The 20,440-nt window shown below is 36.4% G+C and overlaps 3 protein-coding genes across 3 annotated transcripts; 1 reads left to right on the forward strand and 2 right to left on the reverse strand.

Moving 5' to 3' along the window:
- Positions 1-568: 568 nt before the first annotated feature.
- Positions 569-6,374, forward strand: LOC149008968 (DNA-directed RNA polymerases II, IV and V subunit 3-like). The gene is made up of 3 exons (XM_089163112.1): positions 569-1,140; positions 1,220-1,457; positions 2,560-6,374. Exons 1-3 carry the CDS (start codon positions 692-694, stop codon positions 2,830-2,832), a joined length of 960 nt encoding a protein of 319 aa, XP_089019238.1. The 5' UTR covers positions 569-691; the 3' UTR covers positions 2,833-6,374.
- On the reverse strand, positions 6,268-8,224 carry LOC149008969 (VQ motif-containing protein 31-like). The gene is made up of 2 exons (XM_089160906.1): positions 8,032-8,224; positions 6,268-6,882 (listed from the first exon to the last, which is right to left on the reverse strand). The coding sequence occupies exon 2, from the start codon at positions 6,865-6,867 to the stop codon at positions 6,268-6,270; it is 600 nt and encodes a 199-aa protein (XP_089017032.1). The 5' UTR covers positions 6,868-6,882; positions 8,032-8,224.
- A 3,193-nt stretch (positions 8,225-11,417) lies between these two features.
- On the reverse strand, positions 11,418-20,154 carry LOC149008970 (Protein prenylyltransferase superfamily protein). Its single transcript, XM_089163043.1, has 11 exons — positions 19,758-20,154; positions 18,355-18,450; positions 16,698-17,102; positions 15,787-15,897; positions 15,501-15,591; positions 13,851-13,919; positions 13,551-13,628; positions 12,813-12,905; positions 12,299-12,349; positions 11,921-12,157; positions 11,418-11,793 (listed from the first exon to the last, which is right to left on the reverse strand). Exons 2-11 carry the CDS (start codon positions 18,432-18,434, stop codon positions 11,671-11,673), a joined length of 1,338 nt encoding a protein of 445 aa, XP_089019169.1. The 5' UTR covers positions 18,435-18,450; positions 19,758-20,154; the 3' UTR covers positions 11,418-11,670.
- Between the last annotated feature and the right edge of the window lie 286 nt (positions 20,155-20,440).

Raw genomic sequence — 20,440 nt, forward strand, 5'->3', positions numbered from 1 at the left:
AGTTATGTATTGAGTCAGAATAGGGTGTGGAAAAATATGTCAGTTTTTGATCAAGGTACATGTTTAATTTAATTAATACATATTTTCTTTTCCTAGAAGAAAAAAAGAAAATAATTGTGACAAATAAAGAAGAAATTTTTTTTAAGACCACCCCTAAGTTACTCCCAAATGTTAATGTAGCCCTCTTAAACTGCCCAATTTATCATTCGGATCTCCTATCATTAACACCCTTAATCTCAATGAGTTTCTATTTATCCATTTTCAATATGATCTTCATATTCTAAAGAAGATGGCAAAAGAATGAGAGAAAAAAAGAAAAAAAATATATTTGTACAAGAATGAAAAAAGGTGAGTAGTTGTGATTGGTAGAAGAAGATGAAAACGAGTTAATTTTTTAGTGATAAAGATTCATACTTCTTACCTTTTTTTTTAGTAGAGGGGTAATGGGTTCAACCCTTGTGGATGACAAAGTTGCCCAGGACCTAAATGCGGCGGCGCGTTTTTTGAATTAAAAAAACTTGCCAGGTACTTCAGTTATGTTTTATTCGATTTTTTAGGGTTTTCATCGCCCATTTGGGCGGCCAAATCTATTACTCCTCTTTCAGTACCTTCAGTCAACATTGTCTGCGAAGTGTTCGACAAAATCGTATCTGTTTTCTAGGGAGAGAGAGAGAGAGAGTGAGCAAGAGAAATGGAAGGGATTTCGTATCAACGTTTCCCAAAGGTGAAGATACGAGAAATGAAAGATGACTATCTCAAGTTCGAGCTTCGTGAGACAGATGCTAGCATGGCAAATGCCCTTCGTCGGGTGATGCTATCAGAAGTTCCGACAATCGCAATCGACCTAGTTGAGATTGAGAGCAACTCATCAGTGCTTAACGATGAGTTCCTTGCTCATCGTCTTGGTCTCATTCCACTAACCAGTGAGCGTGCCATGGGGATGCGATTCTCCCGTGATTGTGATGCATGTGATGGTGACGGTCAATGTGAATACTGCTCTGTTGAGTTTCATCTCCATATTCGCGCCGACTCAGACCAAACCCTAGACGTAACCAGCAATGAGCTCGTGAGTTCTGATCTCTCTGTTACGCCTGTTGATCAGAACGCTGACTCTGTTGGATACAATGCTTCGGAGAAGAGGTAAACCCCTCTCTTTTAATCTGTGTATTACGGCTTTCACAGTCTAACAACTTATTTTGATATTCCATGGGGTGGGCAGGGGAATAATGATTGTGAAGTTGCGAAGGGGTCAAGAACTAAGATTGAGAGCAATAGCACGCAAAGGGATTGGCAAAGATCATGCGAAATGGTCACCTGCTGCAACTGTTACTTTTATGTATGAACCAGATATTCATATCAATGAAGATTTGATGGAAACATTGTCACTTGATGAGAAAAGAGAGTGGGTTGAAAGTAGCCCAACTAAAGTTTTTGGATTGGACTCGAATACTCAACAGGTAAGGAACTGTTTCAAAATTTCAGATGCAGTTTGTAATATTATTATTTGTAATTGTTGAGATTGAGAGCACTTCATCAGTGCTTAATGATGAGTTCGTTGCCACCAACTTGGTCTTGCCCCTCTGATCAGCCACCGTGCCATGGGCATGTGATTCTTGGTGGTTGCAAATTTGCAATGCTTGTGTGAGTTCCACTTTCACTAGATGCAACAGAGAACCTACACTCTCGAATCCTGGAACACTTTGTCTCTCTGTGCAGTAAAAAGGATAAATGTAACTTGTATTCAAGAGAGTAGATTGAAAGGTTCAAAATCCAAGGAAATGAATGACTAGAAATTTTGATATATGGGAGATAAAAGAATAAAAATGGAGTGTGAGGCTAGTGGAGAAAATTTTACTAATGACAAAGTGTTTGTTATTTGTTAAAAATTTTGGAGATACGATTATATCCACCAAGCTTGTTTTTGGAGAATTGTTATTTTTGTTTGGGGCTGGGAAATGTTGTAAGTGTGTTATTAGGGAGTAGTTAAGGCTGGAAAAGTAGTTTTTTATGGAGTTATTTCCTTCTTCCCCACCCTCACCCTCTTTCCACTTTGGGGTTTAGAAAAGACTGTATATGGAGAGTCCTTACCCTTTGCCTTCCCACCCAAGCTGTCCTCTGCCACTGGCACCTTAATGTCAACCCCAACTGTATCCTTTGTTGAAGATGTTGACCATCTCTTCTTCCTCTGTCCCTTTTCGTGCTCATTGTAGGCGAAAACCATTATCACCAGTTGGTACCACTCCAGGCACTCCTTTGGTTTCCCGCTGTACTAACTAAAATTCATCTTATACAGTGGGGGCATTGTTTTCCTCATGTGCTACCTGCAAATTCAACCTGTGAACCAAGTCTACTCCATTTCTGGCTTGGGACTGAGAATACAGTACTTGCAGAGCTGATGTGGAAGACACTGAATAGCATAATATTCAAGTTTCCCTTAATTCTATCCAATCAATTGCCTATATTATCTTCTGGCAACGAATACTTAATGTTCTTACTTCATGATAAGCAATTCAGTCAGCCTTTCAGGTTAGACATTATGTGTTCACTTGACTGCTTCAGGTTTCCGTGATTGATGCCGAAGCATACACATATGATGATGAAGTGATCAAGAAAGCAGAAGCAATGGGAAAGCCAGGATTGGTTGAGATCTATGCTAGAGAAGACAGTTTCATTTTTACAGTTGAATCAACTGGTGCTCTCAAAGCCTCCCAGTTATTCATCAATGCAATAGAAGTGCTTAAGCAGAAGCTGGATGCAGTTCGCCTCTCAGAGGACACTGTAGAAGCTGATGATCAGTTTGGGGAACTGGGTGCACACATGCGAGGAGGGTGACTTTACTGTACTGAGTTTTGCTCATATGATGAGTCATTTGATGTTAAAAAAAGGTGCTTCCATGAAGGAATGTGCTTCCCATTGCATGAATTTTGACATTCTAACAGCGATAGTGGAACCAAAGAAATGAAAGAGACTTGGGCAATCCTTTGAACAGCAGGTTAGCTATTATGTAGGTTTTCACTGAAAATTTATGTCATCTGTAAGTAAAACATGGTTTTTTAGGAATCTTGCTGGCTCTAGCTGGCTGCTTTATTTCTCTTGCTAGGTTTGCCCTTTTTTGACTAGCTTTAATGACTCTCGCTTGAACTTGTGCCCTGATATTATGTAGTTTGGTTTATTCTTCATTAACTGTATTCATCTTGCTTTTTTTGGGGCAAGTTAAAAATGTATATTGTATTAGTGGATTTAGAAGGGGCCACTAAAGTTGGTCCTAGCAATTTTGTATATTCTGCAGGGCATTCATGACAACATTGCTCTGGAAACTACCTCTTACAGTAGTAGCTAGCTGCATACAACAGCAAGCTAGAAATGTTTTGTTGCGTGGTGATAATTTAGAATGATGTACAACACTTCCAGAGGGCCTTGGCATGAGATTGATACATGTTGTTGTATTTGTATACCATAATTTTCCTGGATATGCTTACCTAGTTTATTGATTACTTTATGTAAATTTTAAGGTGAATGGTGGTTTTGGTTGGTTATCAATTCCAAGTTCTTGGTTGTTGACACTTCTTCAGCCCATGGAGACTGATTTGGTTAGACTGCAAGGTAAATACATGGTACACATACCCAGAACTGTGGGAGGTGCAGCATTGACTAGCAATTTGGGTTCAATTGCTGTTGTGATCCTGATTCATATAGACCATCTCATTTACCAGTGAATAATTATGGACTTTAAGATACTACAGCCCTTGAAGCCAACAAATAAAGCATTAAATTTGGCCAGCCTGTTAGCTGCTGCATTTGGATTGGGATTGAAGAGAGGAAGATGATCGATTGTAGTCTTTAGATGCTTACTTAGGTCCCTGTGGAACAATAATTTTGAGAAGGAAGTCTGTTGAATACCCTAGTATACTACAATTGGACCAAATGGAAATAGATAGAGGTAACTTCACTATGTCTTATGGATATTATAGTCCTTTTACTCTAGAAATCACACAATGAAGGTCAGTGACAAAAAATGCTGGTGGCTTTATTTTGAAATTGCAAATCTTCATTTCGTTCTTATAGAAATAGAAATCTCTGAAGCTATGCAGAATGAATTCGTAGGCTAATAATAAGTTGTCTATATGGAAACAGTACATGATAATCTGCTGAAACTTCCCCGGAGAGTTTTATGTCTACAAATGATTTAATTCTTAAAACTGTAGTAGTCTTGTGAAAACAGAATTTTCCAAAAACTTATACAAAATTGAATTCTAGATCAATAGAAAATTACGAGAATTATGGCTCACACCGTTGAAACTTCTCCGAAATGGTTTATGCTTCAATGACTAGTATATGTAATTGCAGACGATTAATTTGCTCTTGGTATCTTGCTAGCTTACAAAATGGATAAACCATGTAATAAGTATAATAAGGTAACATGCAATTTTCTTGTCTTACTTTTGGTTTCTCATATGCAGCTCTTGTGCATCCTGGGTGCAGAATCACATAGTTGATAAGAGTAGAGTTGGTCTGATAATATATGTTGCATAACTAGTATCCATTTGTTTGTTCAAAGGGTTCTGTTGATTTTCAAGCTTAGCACAATATTTCCAAGTAAAGACGCAGTAGATTAAGTTCTGTTGCTGCAGATACTGAAGTTTAATGACACCAAAACAACTCTTCCTCCATAGTAACTAGGAGAGCATTAAATCTTACTATTTGTATATTTTTTGCAGTTTTGAATTTTACCTATTAGGTTGTTGGCATTCAGAGGGTTGTTCTTGTTATGGAAGATGGAACAGAATGCAATGAAGTATCTGTCTGCCTTAAACTAATAATATCTTTAAATTGATGTTATGAAATACGTGTCCTTATATGTTCCTTGTTTTGTGACTTGTATGGGGTATATTTTTCATGTATTTGATGGTTTTCATGTCATGTAAGTTCAACCTAGTTAAAGAAGCAATTTCCTGATCAAATTTTAATCCTATCCTGTTTAGTACACCTAGAGAAATTTTTTACAATTTGCTTTGTTAACTTTTATATTAGGCTTCTCTTGGTTGAGTATTTATCATGTCATCATGGGATTGTCATGCTAGTCACAATTTTAAAAGTAAATGGAATGCAGCATTGGCATTTGCAGAGTTCATAGGTTTGGGGGTGGGGTTTCGTTGAGGTTGCTACCAGTTCCTAGGGCTAAGCTATTGCTACGGAAAAACTTTGTTGCTTAGCTTATGAATGTTCTTTTCTGTTTATGGGTTTTCAATGTATAGAATTTTGATGATTGAAGGTTTTTCTTATCTTGTTATTTGGGTGAAGGAAGGGTGCTACCAGCTATACTATAGGTCAGCAGTCAGCACAATGGCTGGCAAAAAAAGGCTGTTGCTTGAATTGTATATTTTCTCTTCTGTTTCTTATTTTCAATTTCTTAAATTTTCATGATGAGCTTTTAGTTGGTATTGTGGGGTGTGGACAGGTAGTTTTGGTTTCATCTCACAGCTGTAGTTGTCTTGGCCCATTGCTATAACTTCTCCTAATTCCTCTCATTCTGATGTGTCATTAATTTGCGGTTAGCAACAATACTTGCATGAAGCAATGTCCTTTTTGTTGTGGGTTGAACTTCACAATTCATGAGTGCTGTTTTGGTTAAATTGAATCATTCTCTATTGCTTGGTTTGCGTTTATATGTGCCTTAATTGATATGAATATCTCAGGTTGATATGGACGTCTTGTTGATGGAACCATTTGCTACCTTTCAAATTAGACGTTCATAGATGTAAGAAAGAGTAAACAGTGAGTCACTATTTTAGTTAGCTTGCCGATTGAACACCCTTTCGTTTTTAAATTTATGTGACATTAGAGCCCAGGTCTTCTGTTCATCATGGTTCTGTATATCGCCCATCAACTGATGTGTTTGTTGTGTGGATGGTCACCTACTTGCCTTGGTGGGGGAACGGTCGATTATTGTCCTTTGCCCACTGGGGTTGTTCTCAATCGCTATTGCTATTTGAGATGTAATGATTTCCCTCTCAGGACTCAGATGGGACTTCTACGTTCACATTAGAAAAGTCAAGAGGTACACAGGATCACCAGTTCTAGTCCTACACCTCTCTTTGTAGGTTAAGAGATGTAAAAGAATTAGACATGCCAATCATGTGGACATAAACTACAAAATTTTGACATGTACATAATCAGAGATTAGTGCTCCACCCAAATCCAATGGTTCACAGCCATGTTGAATCATTCATGAGGACATACCTCTAGATTTTGCTTTCATGGAAGCCCTCATCCAAGTTTTTCGATTGCTTGATGACCTTCTGGAGATATGAGTGGAAACAAGGGAAGTAATTCCGGTTCAACATTTCCAGGTCTGGACCGGGGTGAAGGATGCAAGTAAAACCGTCTTTCTTTTATGGCTTTCTCTTCTTCATCTCTATCTTGATCGGATATCATTACTGATTTTGCCTCTTTTTCATCTTCTTCACCAGAAATGGAAAGACTCAATAAAGCACTAGATGGGGTGCTTAATGGGCTTGCCATGAAACCAAAATTACCGGATTGTGAGGTAGAGGGAACCCGGTCGGTCAAGTGAAAACCGGTTTGAGATGTCTGTACCACGGAAAAATTGGGTTTTACTATCTCGAGTTTCGTCCTTGTGTATTCTCGCCGTTCATGGAGTCTGGATGTTGATCTCTTGATGCCTGTGACCTTCACAGCTGCTCCATTATTGCTCGCTTCATTCGTAGGTGCTGTAGTAATGGCGATTTTCCTATCGCAATCTGTGGACGGACCGGTTAACCGTTGGACCAACTCCCTGAAACTGGTTTTATCTGCCTGGATGAAAGTGGTCGAACCTCGCGAAACCTGGTTCATCGGTTTGTCCATCTAATTCTTTTTCCCCTGTGGAGATGTAAGGGTTAAGTTCATTAAAAACTTGTTGATATTAAAGTAATGTAGATAATTTAACTCCCTGAAATTTAAATTTCTTTCCAATAAAATAAACTTAAGGTTAACTTCTAACAATGTCAACCCCACATTTCTGTTTAGTTTTTTTTTTTTAAAGATTATAAAACTATTTATGGTTCGTGAGTTATGGTTGTCACATCGATGATGATTCCCCAGCAACTTATAGATATTAAAATTGTCTATGAAGGAATTACCCATGAAGGCAAGAAGAAAATTGATAAAACAAAAACTATAAATTAAAAAATAAACAGATATAAGACCAGGGTAATAGAGTTAAAAACAAGTAATCTACACATATTTATATATTCCTTTCTGGGTTTGGGGGAAAGGGATTTATTAGTTATTGACTAAGTCAATTACTTTTCTGTAATGAAGTCCTAAATTTGGATCCTTAATTATATTGGTTATGTTTTAGAACTGTTATGCAAAAGGCTTCGTTGCAGGGATACCCATGAGACCTTGACTCCTCTTCAAGGTAACTATATCCCTTTTGCCCCAAAAAAAAATACAAAAAGAAGAGATGACTCTTAATTTCTTCGCTGTTTGTTCCATCTCCATCTTGAAATTAACCTCAAAGCTAATAAAAGAAATCCTACAGCAACTAGTCTATTAAATTGCTTCTTTATAAAACCTTAGAAAGACATAAAGGCCTGGGTCTTGGGGGAAAGGGGTGAGTATCATGATTTTTGATATATGGTTTGGTGATTACGGAGAAGAAGATGAAGATGAAAGAGGGTTAAGAAAAAGAAGGATTTTTAGTATTTCTTGGAGTACTTCAGATCAAAGGAATGCTATGTACTGTGATCAGAGACATTTGATGATAAAAACCTACAAATGTTCAGGTGATGAGGGTGGCAACAAAATAATCATTTTAAGGAAAGCTCGTGACTCAAGGGCTCCCTTACGTTTTCCCATATTCGATTAAAACAGAGTTGTGACAGAGAAAAGAAGCCATGGAATCTCCAAAAGTTAAAAACTTTGAAAACGGTTTAAATGGAAGAACAGAACAGAAATAAGAATCTGAAAATCTGAAATTTTAGATTAAAGAAGAAGAAGAAGATAAATGGGTATTTTGTAAAGTACCTGAATGGAGCCTTCTTTGAATTGATTACTTTCTGATCACTGGAGAGGAGAAGATTAATCCGGTTTGAATCAAATGGGAGCTGCCGGAGAGACGTTTCTGGAGAAAGTGGTTATGGTTTCTTCTATAAATCATCATCAAGAAGAGTTGAAATAGAGAGAGAGAGAGGAACGCAAGGAGAGAAGGTTTATAGGAAAATCTTTTGATGCCAGTTAAGATGAAAGAAATGGAACCGCATGGAGTGGGAAACTGCTCCATGACACCTCACTGTTTGTTGAAAAAGGGCATAAAGAACAAGTCCACGCCCCCAACCTTAAATATCTCTTTCTCTCTCTTCTTTCTCTCTCTCTCTCTAAACAAGGCAAGAAAGAACAAGTCCACCCCTAACAAAAGAGAAGAAAAAAAAGAAGTCTAACCCTTAACTTCATCTTTAACCCTAAATATGAGTTAAAATCACCTCTTCGTCGGAGGAGAAGTATATGAATCAAAGGTGAAACTTTTAACAAGTCTTACATGGACCTTACCTCTATTGTACCGCAAAGAAGCGTCAAATGAGCACAAACTTCTCCCCGATGACAACGAGGTGATTCAAACTGAAATTGAAAGAAATATTTGGAGTTAATTAGGAGTAAGGGTAAAGGATTAGGAAATCAAAATTACACTAATCACCAAAGGTACGTTACAAGTTTATTTGGTCAACTCACCAATAAAATGATATTGAATGGTTCCAAAGAATATGAAAAAAACAAACTAAAAAAATTTGGGATAGAATGGGGCAGGTCACATTTGATTGTAGGATTTGAAAAGGGGATTGGGTATTTATTAGGGGAAAATGATTGGGAGTGAGAAATAATTTTACTTAGACCCGTGTGGTATGTTATACCTATAACATCGAGATACGAGGGCAAGTAAAATGATTATATTTCCTTGATATACGGTGCTAACCACTCTTGTAGTTTTCTTTCTCGGTAAAACGGTTTATTTATTTATTTATTTTTATCAAACATGGGTTTAGGAGATTAAGTAAAGCTATTGATACAACATCCAATCATTTTTAGTGCAAATTTTGTTATTCCTTCTTCACATTAATGAATACTGAGACCCATATTGACGTTTTTATTTCTTTTTCTAAATGTGTCAACTTCATATAGACGATATAATTCCATCATTGTCAACGGGAAAATTCTTTTCTTAACTTCCATCAGCACTCGCCCTTGTGAGATGAAAAGAATCAGCTATTTCTTAAGAAAGCTGTGAGAATAATGTGGTCTATGGAAAAATAAATTTACAACTTTTATGTGGCCTATGGGAGCATTAAACTTATAGATAAATTATGACATATGGAAGAATGAAATGATACACCTATCATATTTAAAATGATGAAAATTAAAATTTGGAAATCAGTAGCATTTGAAGGTGGGAAAAGTATGAAAAATATTCTTTTTAAAAAAAATCATATTTTGAATGCTATTGTATTACATAAAAAAGATGCAATATTTGTTTTTCATGGGTCATGCTTATCTTTTTTGTGCAAGCAGCCTAACCTAATCTTATTTGGGAGAAGCAGATCATGTTTCTGGCAGCCATGGCAGCCATGAGGAAGAGCTTATGGTATTTTTAAAAAAATAGAGAGAAAGGGTTTTTGTTCTCAAAGAGAGAGAAGAATAATATATGTTAACACTTTGACATGTACATGAGTTATTGACAAAAATTCAATTAATTCAACTAATTTAGTGGTTGTAGAAAGAGAAAAATTATGAAATTCATGAACTACAAAATGATGAAAATTGCAAAGGCACTTCTGATAAGTCAAAGAAAATGGTAGAAAGTAGTCGTTTTTTTATTGTCAGATTTGTCACAATGAGCGCATTATCGTCAGGATGTACTTTTGCTCTTTAAAACAATTAAGGGTTCGTTTAGGCATCACAATGCGTATTAAAGCATAAAGTTTTACTCAATGTAATAGAAGACTCTTTGTATATCTCAAAAGCTAAATTTTGTATAATACATAGAGATTCTTAACTATTTTTTGGAGTTCAAGGCAAAGTTCTGCCATGTATTTAAATAGTTATAAAATTATTTTTCTGAGGATGTAATCGAGATGCTCATAATGTAGATGAGAAATAATAGAATATGAGAGGAAGAGATCATTTTTAAAGTTAAACCCATAATTACTAATTACAAAAAAAATTATTAAACAACCTCACAGATGTATTCACAGTTATATATTTAAAAAAACACAACAAATCGTGCACTCATGCCCATGATAAAGTTTATTGTTCTTGGGAAGACATGCCAACCATATGTTGACTCAAGCAAAAATGTAATAACTGAAAACTGAAAAACGAATATATATTTGGTAATCCTAGGTTGTTTAGATTTGGATGTGAAGTTGAAATTAGATTTAATTAATGGTTCTTAGAAATTGTAGTCCAGGTTCAGGTCCAAATGGAGTCATGGTTACTGCCTTAGATCTCAACTTCCTTGGCATTAACTTATGGGTGACCACTCTTAATTATCCTCTGAAATATTTCTTTAAAATGGAAATTTGATTCGGAGGAATAAATACCTAAAAGATAAAAAGGTTTGGTTGACCAACCCATAAATCGTTTGGAAGGGAGAAAATTCTGATCAGGCAATTCTACCAAATTATAAAAGTGAATCTCATTTTACCCAGATTTTTTATATTTGAATTGTATTTTAAGTTTAAACCCAACAGGAAAACAAACAAAAGTATTATCCATTTTGATTTCTCTATCTCTCTCATCAGATCAGATTTGATTCTTATAAGATCTTTTGCAGCATGTACCCTTTAAAATGATGCTTCATTTCATGGGTAATCATACAGATAATCAATAGCTTTATATGAAATATTCCCTCTACATAAGTCCAGAATCTTATGTAGGAATAAGTTGACTAATTTGTAATTTAAAATTATTTCGTATCTTAGAACGATTTGCAAAACTAATAGGAATTTGTTACAGTATCCAAGTGTTGATTTTTGGAACCAAGAAAAATAAAGATTTATTAATTAAATCTTGCTAGATATAATTCATCTTCAACTACTAGTTTAACAATGCCCTGATTTCAAACGCCAAAGATTAATTACGCCTAAAATAATATAATATTTCTCTTACACATTTAAAAAAAAATAATTGTTATAACCATGATGGCTAGAAAAACACAGCTTGGAATTATAGATCAACTCTAGTATGAATTTTCTAAGAAACCCTAATAGGGTTTTTGGGGGGGGCATTGATATCCAATTAGGGTTAACCATGATGTCATACCATGGCTAACGAGAACCACAATGGGAGGCTTCCATCCATGCCCCCCCCCCAACATAGTGAAATTCATCCACCAGGACCCCCTCCTTCACCCGACAGAGAAAAAACTAATAAGAATCACAATAAATTGTTAACTGTAACTTTGATTATCTATGAATAAAGTAGTTAAACAAGACCTGCCTCATCCTCAAGTAGCTTAACTGGTCTGGATTCTCAGATCAAAAGGATGAATTGGGCTAGGAGAATTACAAACTCTGGAATGGGTGTATGATACAATTTATGGCTTCAAACTCATGTAAATAACAAATACAATCATGACTTGTAAAGTGAGGAGCTCCTTGTGTAGTAGACAGTTCAGCTTGTTAAACCATCCCAAAGTCGAGTCCGATCTGGGCATAACTTATTTAGCAATGTTTTGATGCCTCCTAGTTCCCTTACTTTCTCTTCAAGCTCAGTACCTTGAGATTGAGGAATTTGCTGATACAAATCAAGGAAATGGAGAAAAATCAAGATTCACCCAAGGCAAAATTTCATGTTTTAGATAAGAAACCTATGCTGTATAAGACAAAGGAAGTGGGGAGGGGAAGGGAGAAAGTTCCACCACCTTCAACAGCCACAAGATGTAAGCAGCTGCAAACGAAGCCTGTGCTTGGCCATCTTCAAACTCATCATTTAAAACAGCTAAGCACACGTGAAAAAGTTGTATCTCATTATAAATAAAGGAGTATATATCATGATTTATCCCAGGGTGGATTTTCAAATGGCAAAATACACCTTGAGGATCAGAAACAAAATGCTTTATCCAGCACTGAGAGAGGAAGCGGCGATGAACCCACAGGGCCTGAAAATGATAGAGGTAAACCAAAAAACATCCACGATTACAACAAAACCAATAAAAGGAAAATGGTCATTTATTAGCCATGTGACCTTAAAGATTAATGTTAGATACAGGAATTGCATTTCAAGATCTTAAAAAGCATACCTCTCTTCCTATGAAACGCCTGATCAAAGTCTCTACCCAATCAAGCTCCTCCTGTCAAAACCACAGCCTACAGAATGAGAAGTGCTGCCAAAGTCCAACTTCATTACCAGGGAGAGAGAGAGAGAAAATTAAAGACGTAATAAAATTCGAATAACTGGCTCCATGAATTGCACACCCCAGTAGTAAGGAAACATCAAGCCTACTAGGTGCAATTCTAAGGTAAACCAGGTCAGAATGCATGTTCCAAATAGAACAACAACTTAATCCAAGAGCAAAAGGTGTCTTGAAGACCAACAGAGGGTGATTCCCAAAGGCTATGGCTGGTTATGAATGACAAACACACAAAAAAATTGCAATGTGAACATTTTCTTGTAGCAACATTATTGAGTCCCTTTTCCACATACAAAAACTAAAATCAAATAAAACCTATTTTTTATCTATTAATACTAGAAAGAAGTAATAATCTAAATATTAAATGATGATCCTTCCAATTATCAAGCTACATAAATCTCACCTTCCACATTTGATAAAGGTCAGGCATATGTCTGAAGCAAAATTCCTGATCCTGTCTTGAGCAATTGTCCTCTAAAATCCTAAGCATCAATTGCTGTCAATAACAATAAAATCAGTAAGAAATACAACATCCTCAAAACTTCTCACCTTGTAACCAGAAGAAAAAGAAACACATGCTGCAATGCCATATAGCAATGCAAAATGCACAGGATATACAGGACCAGTGGCTAGAAAGAATTCAACACAATTTAAGCAGTTGGGGTTGGGGAGGTGTCTAAGATGGGCCAGTGGATAGACTTGATTATGTACTATTTTGGCAAAATTTTATGGTAAATACACCAACAATGTTACTAGGTTATAATTCTTAACAATAACTGCCTAGCAACTGCACACCCATAATTCAAAGAATAGGTCAGTCAACCAACTCTCTTGAAAATTCAGGCTCGGGCATAAACCTGCTCAGTTATTAGAGCACTATCCAGCAGCACAAACCTCCCTGTTCAGTAATCAATCTAGAACCCAAAGGCATCCAATAAGTACAACTAGGTTTTCTGTTTTATTTTCTATTTTCACTCATCAATCTTGACTGTTTAAAGTTCCCAAAATCATAGCATTAAAATTAGACGTATAATTTAGTTCTAACACATCACTGCATTGTGCATCTGAAAAGACTGAACCATAATCCACCAATAATGAAAAGTAACAAGTGAACCTCCCAAAATTTAAATTTTAAACTCACTCTGCGGAAATGGAAGCAGCAGTTATCTGCAACATGCAGTTCAGCCCATTGTTTTGATTTCTTCAGTTCAGTTAGCATCTGAAGGAATGCAACCAGATGTATTTAGCATATGCAACACAATGGACCTTCCAAGTGAATACAAAAATCATAGAAAGTCAAATAGAAAAAGGGAATAATGAGTCATCTGGACTTGCTTGACTAATATAAGTATACTTTGTAACTGTTTCCTAAAACGCTCGAACACATGGTTGAAAGGTGAGCAGCATAAAAATGCAAAATGCTTTGATCTTTTAATCTGACCTGTTCCTTTGTCATGTAGGAAATGAGCCAGCAACGGTGACACCATGCACGATAGTTCATTTTTAATTTCTACAAAGCAATAAAATGGCTCCAATTAGTATAAGCATGCTTTTTCCCTGCTGCTTCATTAGAACAGCGGCCCCAAACATGCAGCCAAAGAGAGAAAACACCTCAGAAGAGCTATGAGACAACAATAAATGCATCAAGTGTTAAACTTATTTAGATATGTAGTAACTGCCATATAAGAATGAGAGAGTTCCATTCATACTTCCCGAAAGCTTGCATTATAGCACTCCCCCTCATGTTGGTGCATAAATGTCACACATGCCCCACTTACACAAAATAGAACGAAAAAACCTCATCACAAAGCCCTTTAGTCAAATCATCAACTAACTGATCACTAGTCTGAACAAACAGAGTACAATAACTCCTTGGTCAAACGGTGACTCCCCCTTTCCATCGAAGGCCTCCTTCCCCAGTACCAACCTATTTATTAATAGAGATTAGACCTAGCAAATGGTGAACATAAAGGCAAAAGTAATGCCCCACTGTATTGGATTCACCCCATGAGTTGCACAGAATCACTCATGCTTTGTTTCCTTCCTAGCTTGCTTCTCTTCCATCTCCAAATGCAGTCTTTTAAAATCCGAATTGAAAAAGTTGATAAGGAATAACTATTTCTCCAGCATCACAGAAATGGGGTCAGATTTGAAAATATATAATAATTGATACCAATATAATAAATGATAGCCAAAAAAATAGGTTATCATTAGTAGAAAGAAACATTACAACCAAGGTTTGAAGTATCGTATCCTATCAGCCAACTTGTAACAGTATTGGAAGGCCTAGATACTGTATAGAAGTATGGTACCCACATGATACATAAAAACACCTGTGTCAACCAATAAGCATCATACAGAACGTGCCTCCAAACCTGGAAACAGAATCTGTGAATGAGACATGAAACAAAGAGCGACTGAAGGCTTTGGAAACTTGTTTTTCTCTTTAGTCTGAGTTAAGAGAAGTCATCCACCATTAAAAACAACCCTAGGCCTCACCTTCTCCTACAGGTTTTGTGGATCTACTCATTTGCAGATCCCAAATGATGAACTGAAACTGATTTGGGATAAACAGAGTTAAAATTGCAGATTTTTTTTCTTCTTTTTCTTGCTGCTCAAATTGTTGTTTCTTCCTTTTTTATTTTTAATTTCTAGTGCATCAGTAGATTAGGTAAAGACAATTCAAATCCTTGCATAATATGGTTTACAACTTGTTTTTTTCTTTTTCCTTCTTTTTTTTTTTTTTTTTTTTGGGGGGGGGTGGATTCTTTTGTTGTTTTCTAATTTATTTTCAGCGCATACTAGATTAGATAAGAACATCCCAAATCCTTGCATATTATGGTGTTTTATTCTTCAAAAGGATATCTTTTGTTGCCCTACACATGTGCATGCATATCTTGCATCACTCTGATACGGTGATACACATCTCTTAGAATCACCCTTCCAATGCGATACCCGCTACAGATACTTAAATCTTGATTACAACCATAAAGCTACAACACTACAATGTAAAATACCAATTATCAAAACACAAAAAGTTGATAAACCTTTGGAATTAAATTGTACCCAATTCCTGAGCTGAAAAATAGACCTCGGCTATATTCTGTACAAGCTCAGACTCGTTTTCTATGATCTCTTGCAAATTTGGGCACTTTCCAGATATTGATTTGATCACCCACCGCCTGCCAGTAAATGATATGACGAGGCATTTTCCACGTAAGAAAGTCAAAATTTTATAGAGGGAAAGTTCAGATAAACTACTCATGAATCTGATGCTTGATAATGATATGACGAGATAAATTGACAAATGGAGCAGATATCAAAGGGTTGAGGTTATAATTGTGTGCATGAAATCCATATGGCTTTCTAAACATTACCTATGGCTCCAAGCAGATTCACTCTTTGGCGAATAAGAAAGAATTAGAGCTGACAGCAGCAGTTCGTCTAAAAATAGTGAAAACTGTTGCTTCTTTGAAAGAACCAATTTCCTGCATAACAGAGAAAACCATGTAGGATTACTGGAGGTAGCTATATATAGTAAAGAAAAAACTGTGTCCCCAAGACTGCTGGTAGACTACCATCATTCCTCATTCTGTGAAGCAAGTGTCTCAACCCCCCCCCCCCTTCCCCACAAAAAAAAAAAAAAAAAAAAAAAAAAAGAAGAAGAAGAAAGAAAAGGAATAAATGGTGAAGTAGACAGATTCCACAAACTTCTCATTGTTTGATTTCACACACGGGAGTATAAATAAGGGTTTCCAATTCCCAAAATTATATTTGTAAATTATGTCCAGAGTACCATTTCCATGTAGAGACATAGATGCATTTCCCGAGCTTTAGAAACATTGAGTTGAGGTATTACTTTGACATTCCATGGCTCATTCAAAAGAAAAAGGATAGGTCAAAGTAGCACATTTCCATTTTCAGCATACAAAATACTATGCAGAATTTGATGCAATCCTTGAGGCCAATTATCAAATTAACGGTGTAAACCCTAAAAAACCTATATAATAACACATACCCTATCGTAAAAACAAAAGGGGGGGGGGGTTGATAATTTACTTCTCAAACAAGTTGCTCTTAACATTGAACAATTAGAGAGCTTCCATAAAGAGATATTCTGTTCTGCAAAAACCACCAAGTGAACCATCAAACCAAGCTGAAAAGCCACCTTTTAAGCACCTATGATCCATTCCCATTAATTTTTTAAAACAGGATCAGTACAATTTCATTGCAAGTGAACAAAAAACTAAAAAACCACACAAAGGAAATGCAAGGAAAAAAGCAAAACCTGCCATTCCATGCACTGCCAAAGTCACAACTTAGCAACAAAAGGGCCTTGCTGTGCTTCATGACTTCACTTTCAAGAGGGTTTTTAGAAGTTAGAGATTTATTTTGCACAGCTTCATCTACCAACCTATCTGTCTTTGTGCATAGGTTGTGTAAAATCTTATACTGTCTGACTGCAGTCATGAATGAATGCTTAGCAGCACTGTGCAGGGACAGAAGAGCTTCAGTAGAAATGGCTAATTTATGATCCCTGACCCAGAAAACACCACTGTCACATTGCAAATTGCCAGTGACCACAACATGATCAGATGACTGTTGAATACTATTGGTAGATGCATCCAGCACACCAGCTGAGCCACCATTCAGTGCCATTAACTGAGTTGGGTGAACAAATCCTACTTCATCACTGGATGTAAACAACACAATATAAATTTGGACAAGTTAATAAACATAAAGTAAAGTATTTTTTTGGTAGACTAAAGTAAAGTTTCTTACTAATAAATTTATAAGAATGATGGCAAACTATTCAGGAATAATGACGAAATAAGACGAGAGGGAACAACCGAAGGTTATGGCTACAAAAGAGATGGAGGAACTTATTTTTCCTTAGGTCTGAGCATGTGCATGTTTGAACATATTCAAGGAACAATGGACCTCCACAAGATATGATGGAACACCAGTCCATTTTTGCTCCTACCAGAAGACATCAGACATCATAGAAAGAAACACAAAATTTTTGTTCTTTGATACTAGTTTCTCATGTAAAACTAAAATGGTATATTGTATTTCAACCACCTGATTATACCTAGTTAAGATGGAATATATGAACAACATAGTTTTTTATGGTAGAGTATGAAGTTGAACAAGATAAATGGGATCCATAGTATAATGCCCAGAAGAGAAAGTAGTATTCCAATGTTTTTTTTTTCACTCCCAGCATGGAAGCATCAAGCAAAAGGCGAAATGCAAACCCTTTAAAGTACTTCATGGTATTGATTGCAGTGACTTTTAACAAACAGTTACTAGTTCTTAAATACATTTCTGTGAAATTCTTGGGTATATTACGCTGCACGTGCAGAGGCACAGGAAGCCCAGTTTGATTTGTAAATTATACCAGTTGTAAGTAAATCCAAATCAAGAGACTTATTACATTAAAACCAAATCTAAATATCACCACGTGTCATGGTGTCAGACTTTTTTCTTTGCCACCTATTGAAGTGTTTACATGTGGATTAGAGGACATCCAATGAAAGATTTAAAAAATTAAAAAAAAAAAAAAATAAGCAAGAGGGGTCAAGGGAGAGAGAGTTTTCCCATAGCAAAATGGACATATATTCCCTCATTAAAAATAAAATAAAAAATTAGAGCCATTCCCTGATGAAATATTTGTAAATATTTCGTCTTGGCAGGCTCGAGATGACCATATTAGCACATCTCTAGAATTCATCTCCAAATAAATGTGTAACTCAAGAAACAGGGGAAACATTATGGCTAATATTTGCTACAGACAAAGAATACTCCCAGGTCATGATGGCATATTTAATTTTCAGGCAGCAACGATCAGACTATCACACAATACAACCTACACCAATGGGGTTGTTTGGTTGATAGAAATAATACATAGGAAAATTGAACAAAGAAAGAAGCTATGAACTTACATAAGAGGGTCAGATTCCAATATATGTTCCAATTGCATCAACAGACAGGATGAGTCTCTTTGAGAACCCCCCTCCATCATCCTTTATAATCTGCTTCTGTATAGAAAGAACAGAACTTCCTCAAATAAAATTTGGAAAGCGGCAGAGTTAAATTCAGGAAGAGTTGACTAGGTTCTAAACAAGATATGCCTTTGAAAACCTTTGGCCAACAGTAATTTGGGATTTCTCAAAATTCAGCTACATTTATAATTTTATACAGTTAATCCGTTTAATCAGAAAAGGGGCCTTGGAGAGAGATGGTGGAGGTTTCAATTTAAAAGGAAAAATTTTAGTCCAGACTAGACATGAAGACAACCCACAAGTCCTCAATTCTCTCCTACACAAGTTTCTCAAATAACATTGCGTCTTAACCCCAGTTAAGTTCAATACAAATAAAAAGTGTATCAGCCCCATATATATGCTATCTCAAATTAACCTACCACTGGGTAGGCCTAGTTTCCTTGTGATACAGTTATTCAGTCATCTACCAATTCCCCTCCTTAGTATCCCATTCCATCTAGGAAAACTTAATCTACCATCTGATCCCCTCCTACAGACCCAAAGAAGGTCATCCAGCAGTGGCATGGGATTGAGGTTTCTCAATCTCCATTGCCTCCATAAATTCAGCAGCTCCATCGAATAACCATGTCGGTCCTAGAAACTTCAGTGCCTAATATCAAATTCAGTGCCACTAGTTTCTACATCTCCCACCAACATCAGAGGAGATGACAGTGATACAGGAGGAAACGAAAATCCAGAAAGCAAGACTTAAGATTGGGGGAAAAAATTATCTAAAACTGGTAAAGCATAACTACGTTCTTACCAGGTTCGGATTACATTACGCGCATAAGAGGGGGGAAAATGGCTAATACACCCCTAATTTAGACAATGTGTCACCAGTTAGGATCCTCAACCCGATTGCAGGAAGGGAAGGGAAGGTGAAGGGAATTCTTTTTCCCCTCTATGTCCTTTGGTTACAAGTGAAGTAAAGTGAAATTAATCATACCAAGTTGTTCGGTACGCGGCAAAATTGATGTAAAAATTTTTCTCCATCTGAATTAAGTTAAACATCAAACTCACATTTATAGCGTCAATCGAGTTAAGTATCAAATAGACACCAGGAATCTCGTTGGCAATTCAGAAAAACAACTACCCAAATCTATCTGAATCAAGTTTTTACCCCTTTCTACGAATGAACTCTTCGGAAGAACGGAATAGTGATGTGCATTCTGTCTATCTATCCCCTGCTTTTGGAAATGGAATTGAAGAGCATAAAAGAAGACAAAGAAACAGAATACTTTCTAGTGTTTCAGATCTTCCTCATTTTGCTTTCAAACCAAAAAAGCAATGGACAGAGAACTTACTAAGATTGATGACCAAAGCAAAGACCTTCGTGCTTGGATGGTTCAAGATGGAAGTTTTCACTTTTTTGTGCTTTTATTCAAGCTTGAAGGAAGCAGTAGAAATTAGACGAACCCTAGACGGTAGAAATGAGATGAAAAGCTGCCTCCGCTCATGCCTTTGCCGGCGAACGAACCCGAGTGAGGGTAGAGGTGAAGGGAAGAATCTTAAACAACAATCCACCGGCCAATAGAAGGGAGAGAAAGGGGGAAATATTTGGTAGTTAAGAAATGGAGATGAGTCGCCGTTGATGCGGTCAGGTTTACTCTACCTTTTTTACTGATAACCAACCTGAACGTGATCGAGAAAGAGGGAAGAAGCTGATCAGCCAAGCAAAGAAGAAGAAGAGGAAAAAGAAGCCGAAGAGTCGAATCAGGTCCCTTTTTTTTTTTTTTTTTTTTTAATAAACTAAAATTATTCTACTTGGAAAAGAAATTATGCAAAATTACTTGAGCGGCCTATTGGTTTTACTGTTACAATCTAGAATCTTAGGGCTTTTTTTGCTATTTATTTTCATTCTCAATTTCTGATTTTTTATTTTTTTATATGTTTGGCATCATTTTAAACCCTGTTTTTATTTAAAAGAATAAAAAGACCTCCAATAGTCATGGTCAAAAGTTCATTCTACATGCGGTAGCCACTTAAA

This window comes from Hakea prostrata, chromosome 7, assembly GCF_041222555.1.
Source record: "Hakea prostrata isolate BN-2017 chromosome 7, UWA_Hpros_2, whole genome shotgun sequence".
NCBI classification, from domain to species: domain Eukaryota; kingdom Viridiplantae; phylum Streptophyta; class Magnoliopsida; order Proteales; family Proteaceae; genus Hakea; species Hakea prostrata.

Coding starts and splice junctions, on each gene's coding strand:
- LOC149008968 (XM_089163112.1), top strand. CDS start 692: ATGGAAGGGATTTCGTATCAACGTTTCCCAAAGGTGAAGATACGAGAA. Junction 1,141..1,219: donor TACAATGCTTCGGAGAAGAG/GTAAACCCCTCT, acceptor TGGGGTGGGCAG/GGGAATAATGATTGTGAAGT. Junction 1,458..2,559: donor TGGACTCGAATACTCAACAG/GTAAGGAACTGT, acceptor TGACTGCTTCAG/GTTTCCGTGATTGATGCCGA.
- LOC149008969 (XM_089160906.1), bottom strand. CDS start 6,867: ATGGACAAACCGATGAACCAGGTTTCGCGAGGTTCGACCACTTTCATC.
- LOC149008970 (XM_089163043.1), bottom strand. CDS start 18,434: ATGATGGAGGGGGGTTCTCAAAGAGACTCATCCTGTCTGTTGATGCAA. Junction 12,350..12,812: donor ACCTTTATCAAATGTGGAAG/GTGAGATTTATG, acceptor TGGTTTTGACAG/GAGGAGCTTGATTGGGTAGA. Junction 11,794..11,920: donor ACATCTTGTGGCTGTTGAAG/GTGGTGGAACTT, acceptor GATTTGTATCAG/CAAATTCCTCAATCTCAAGG.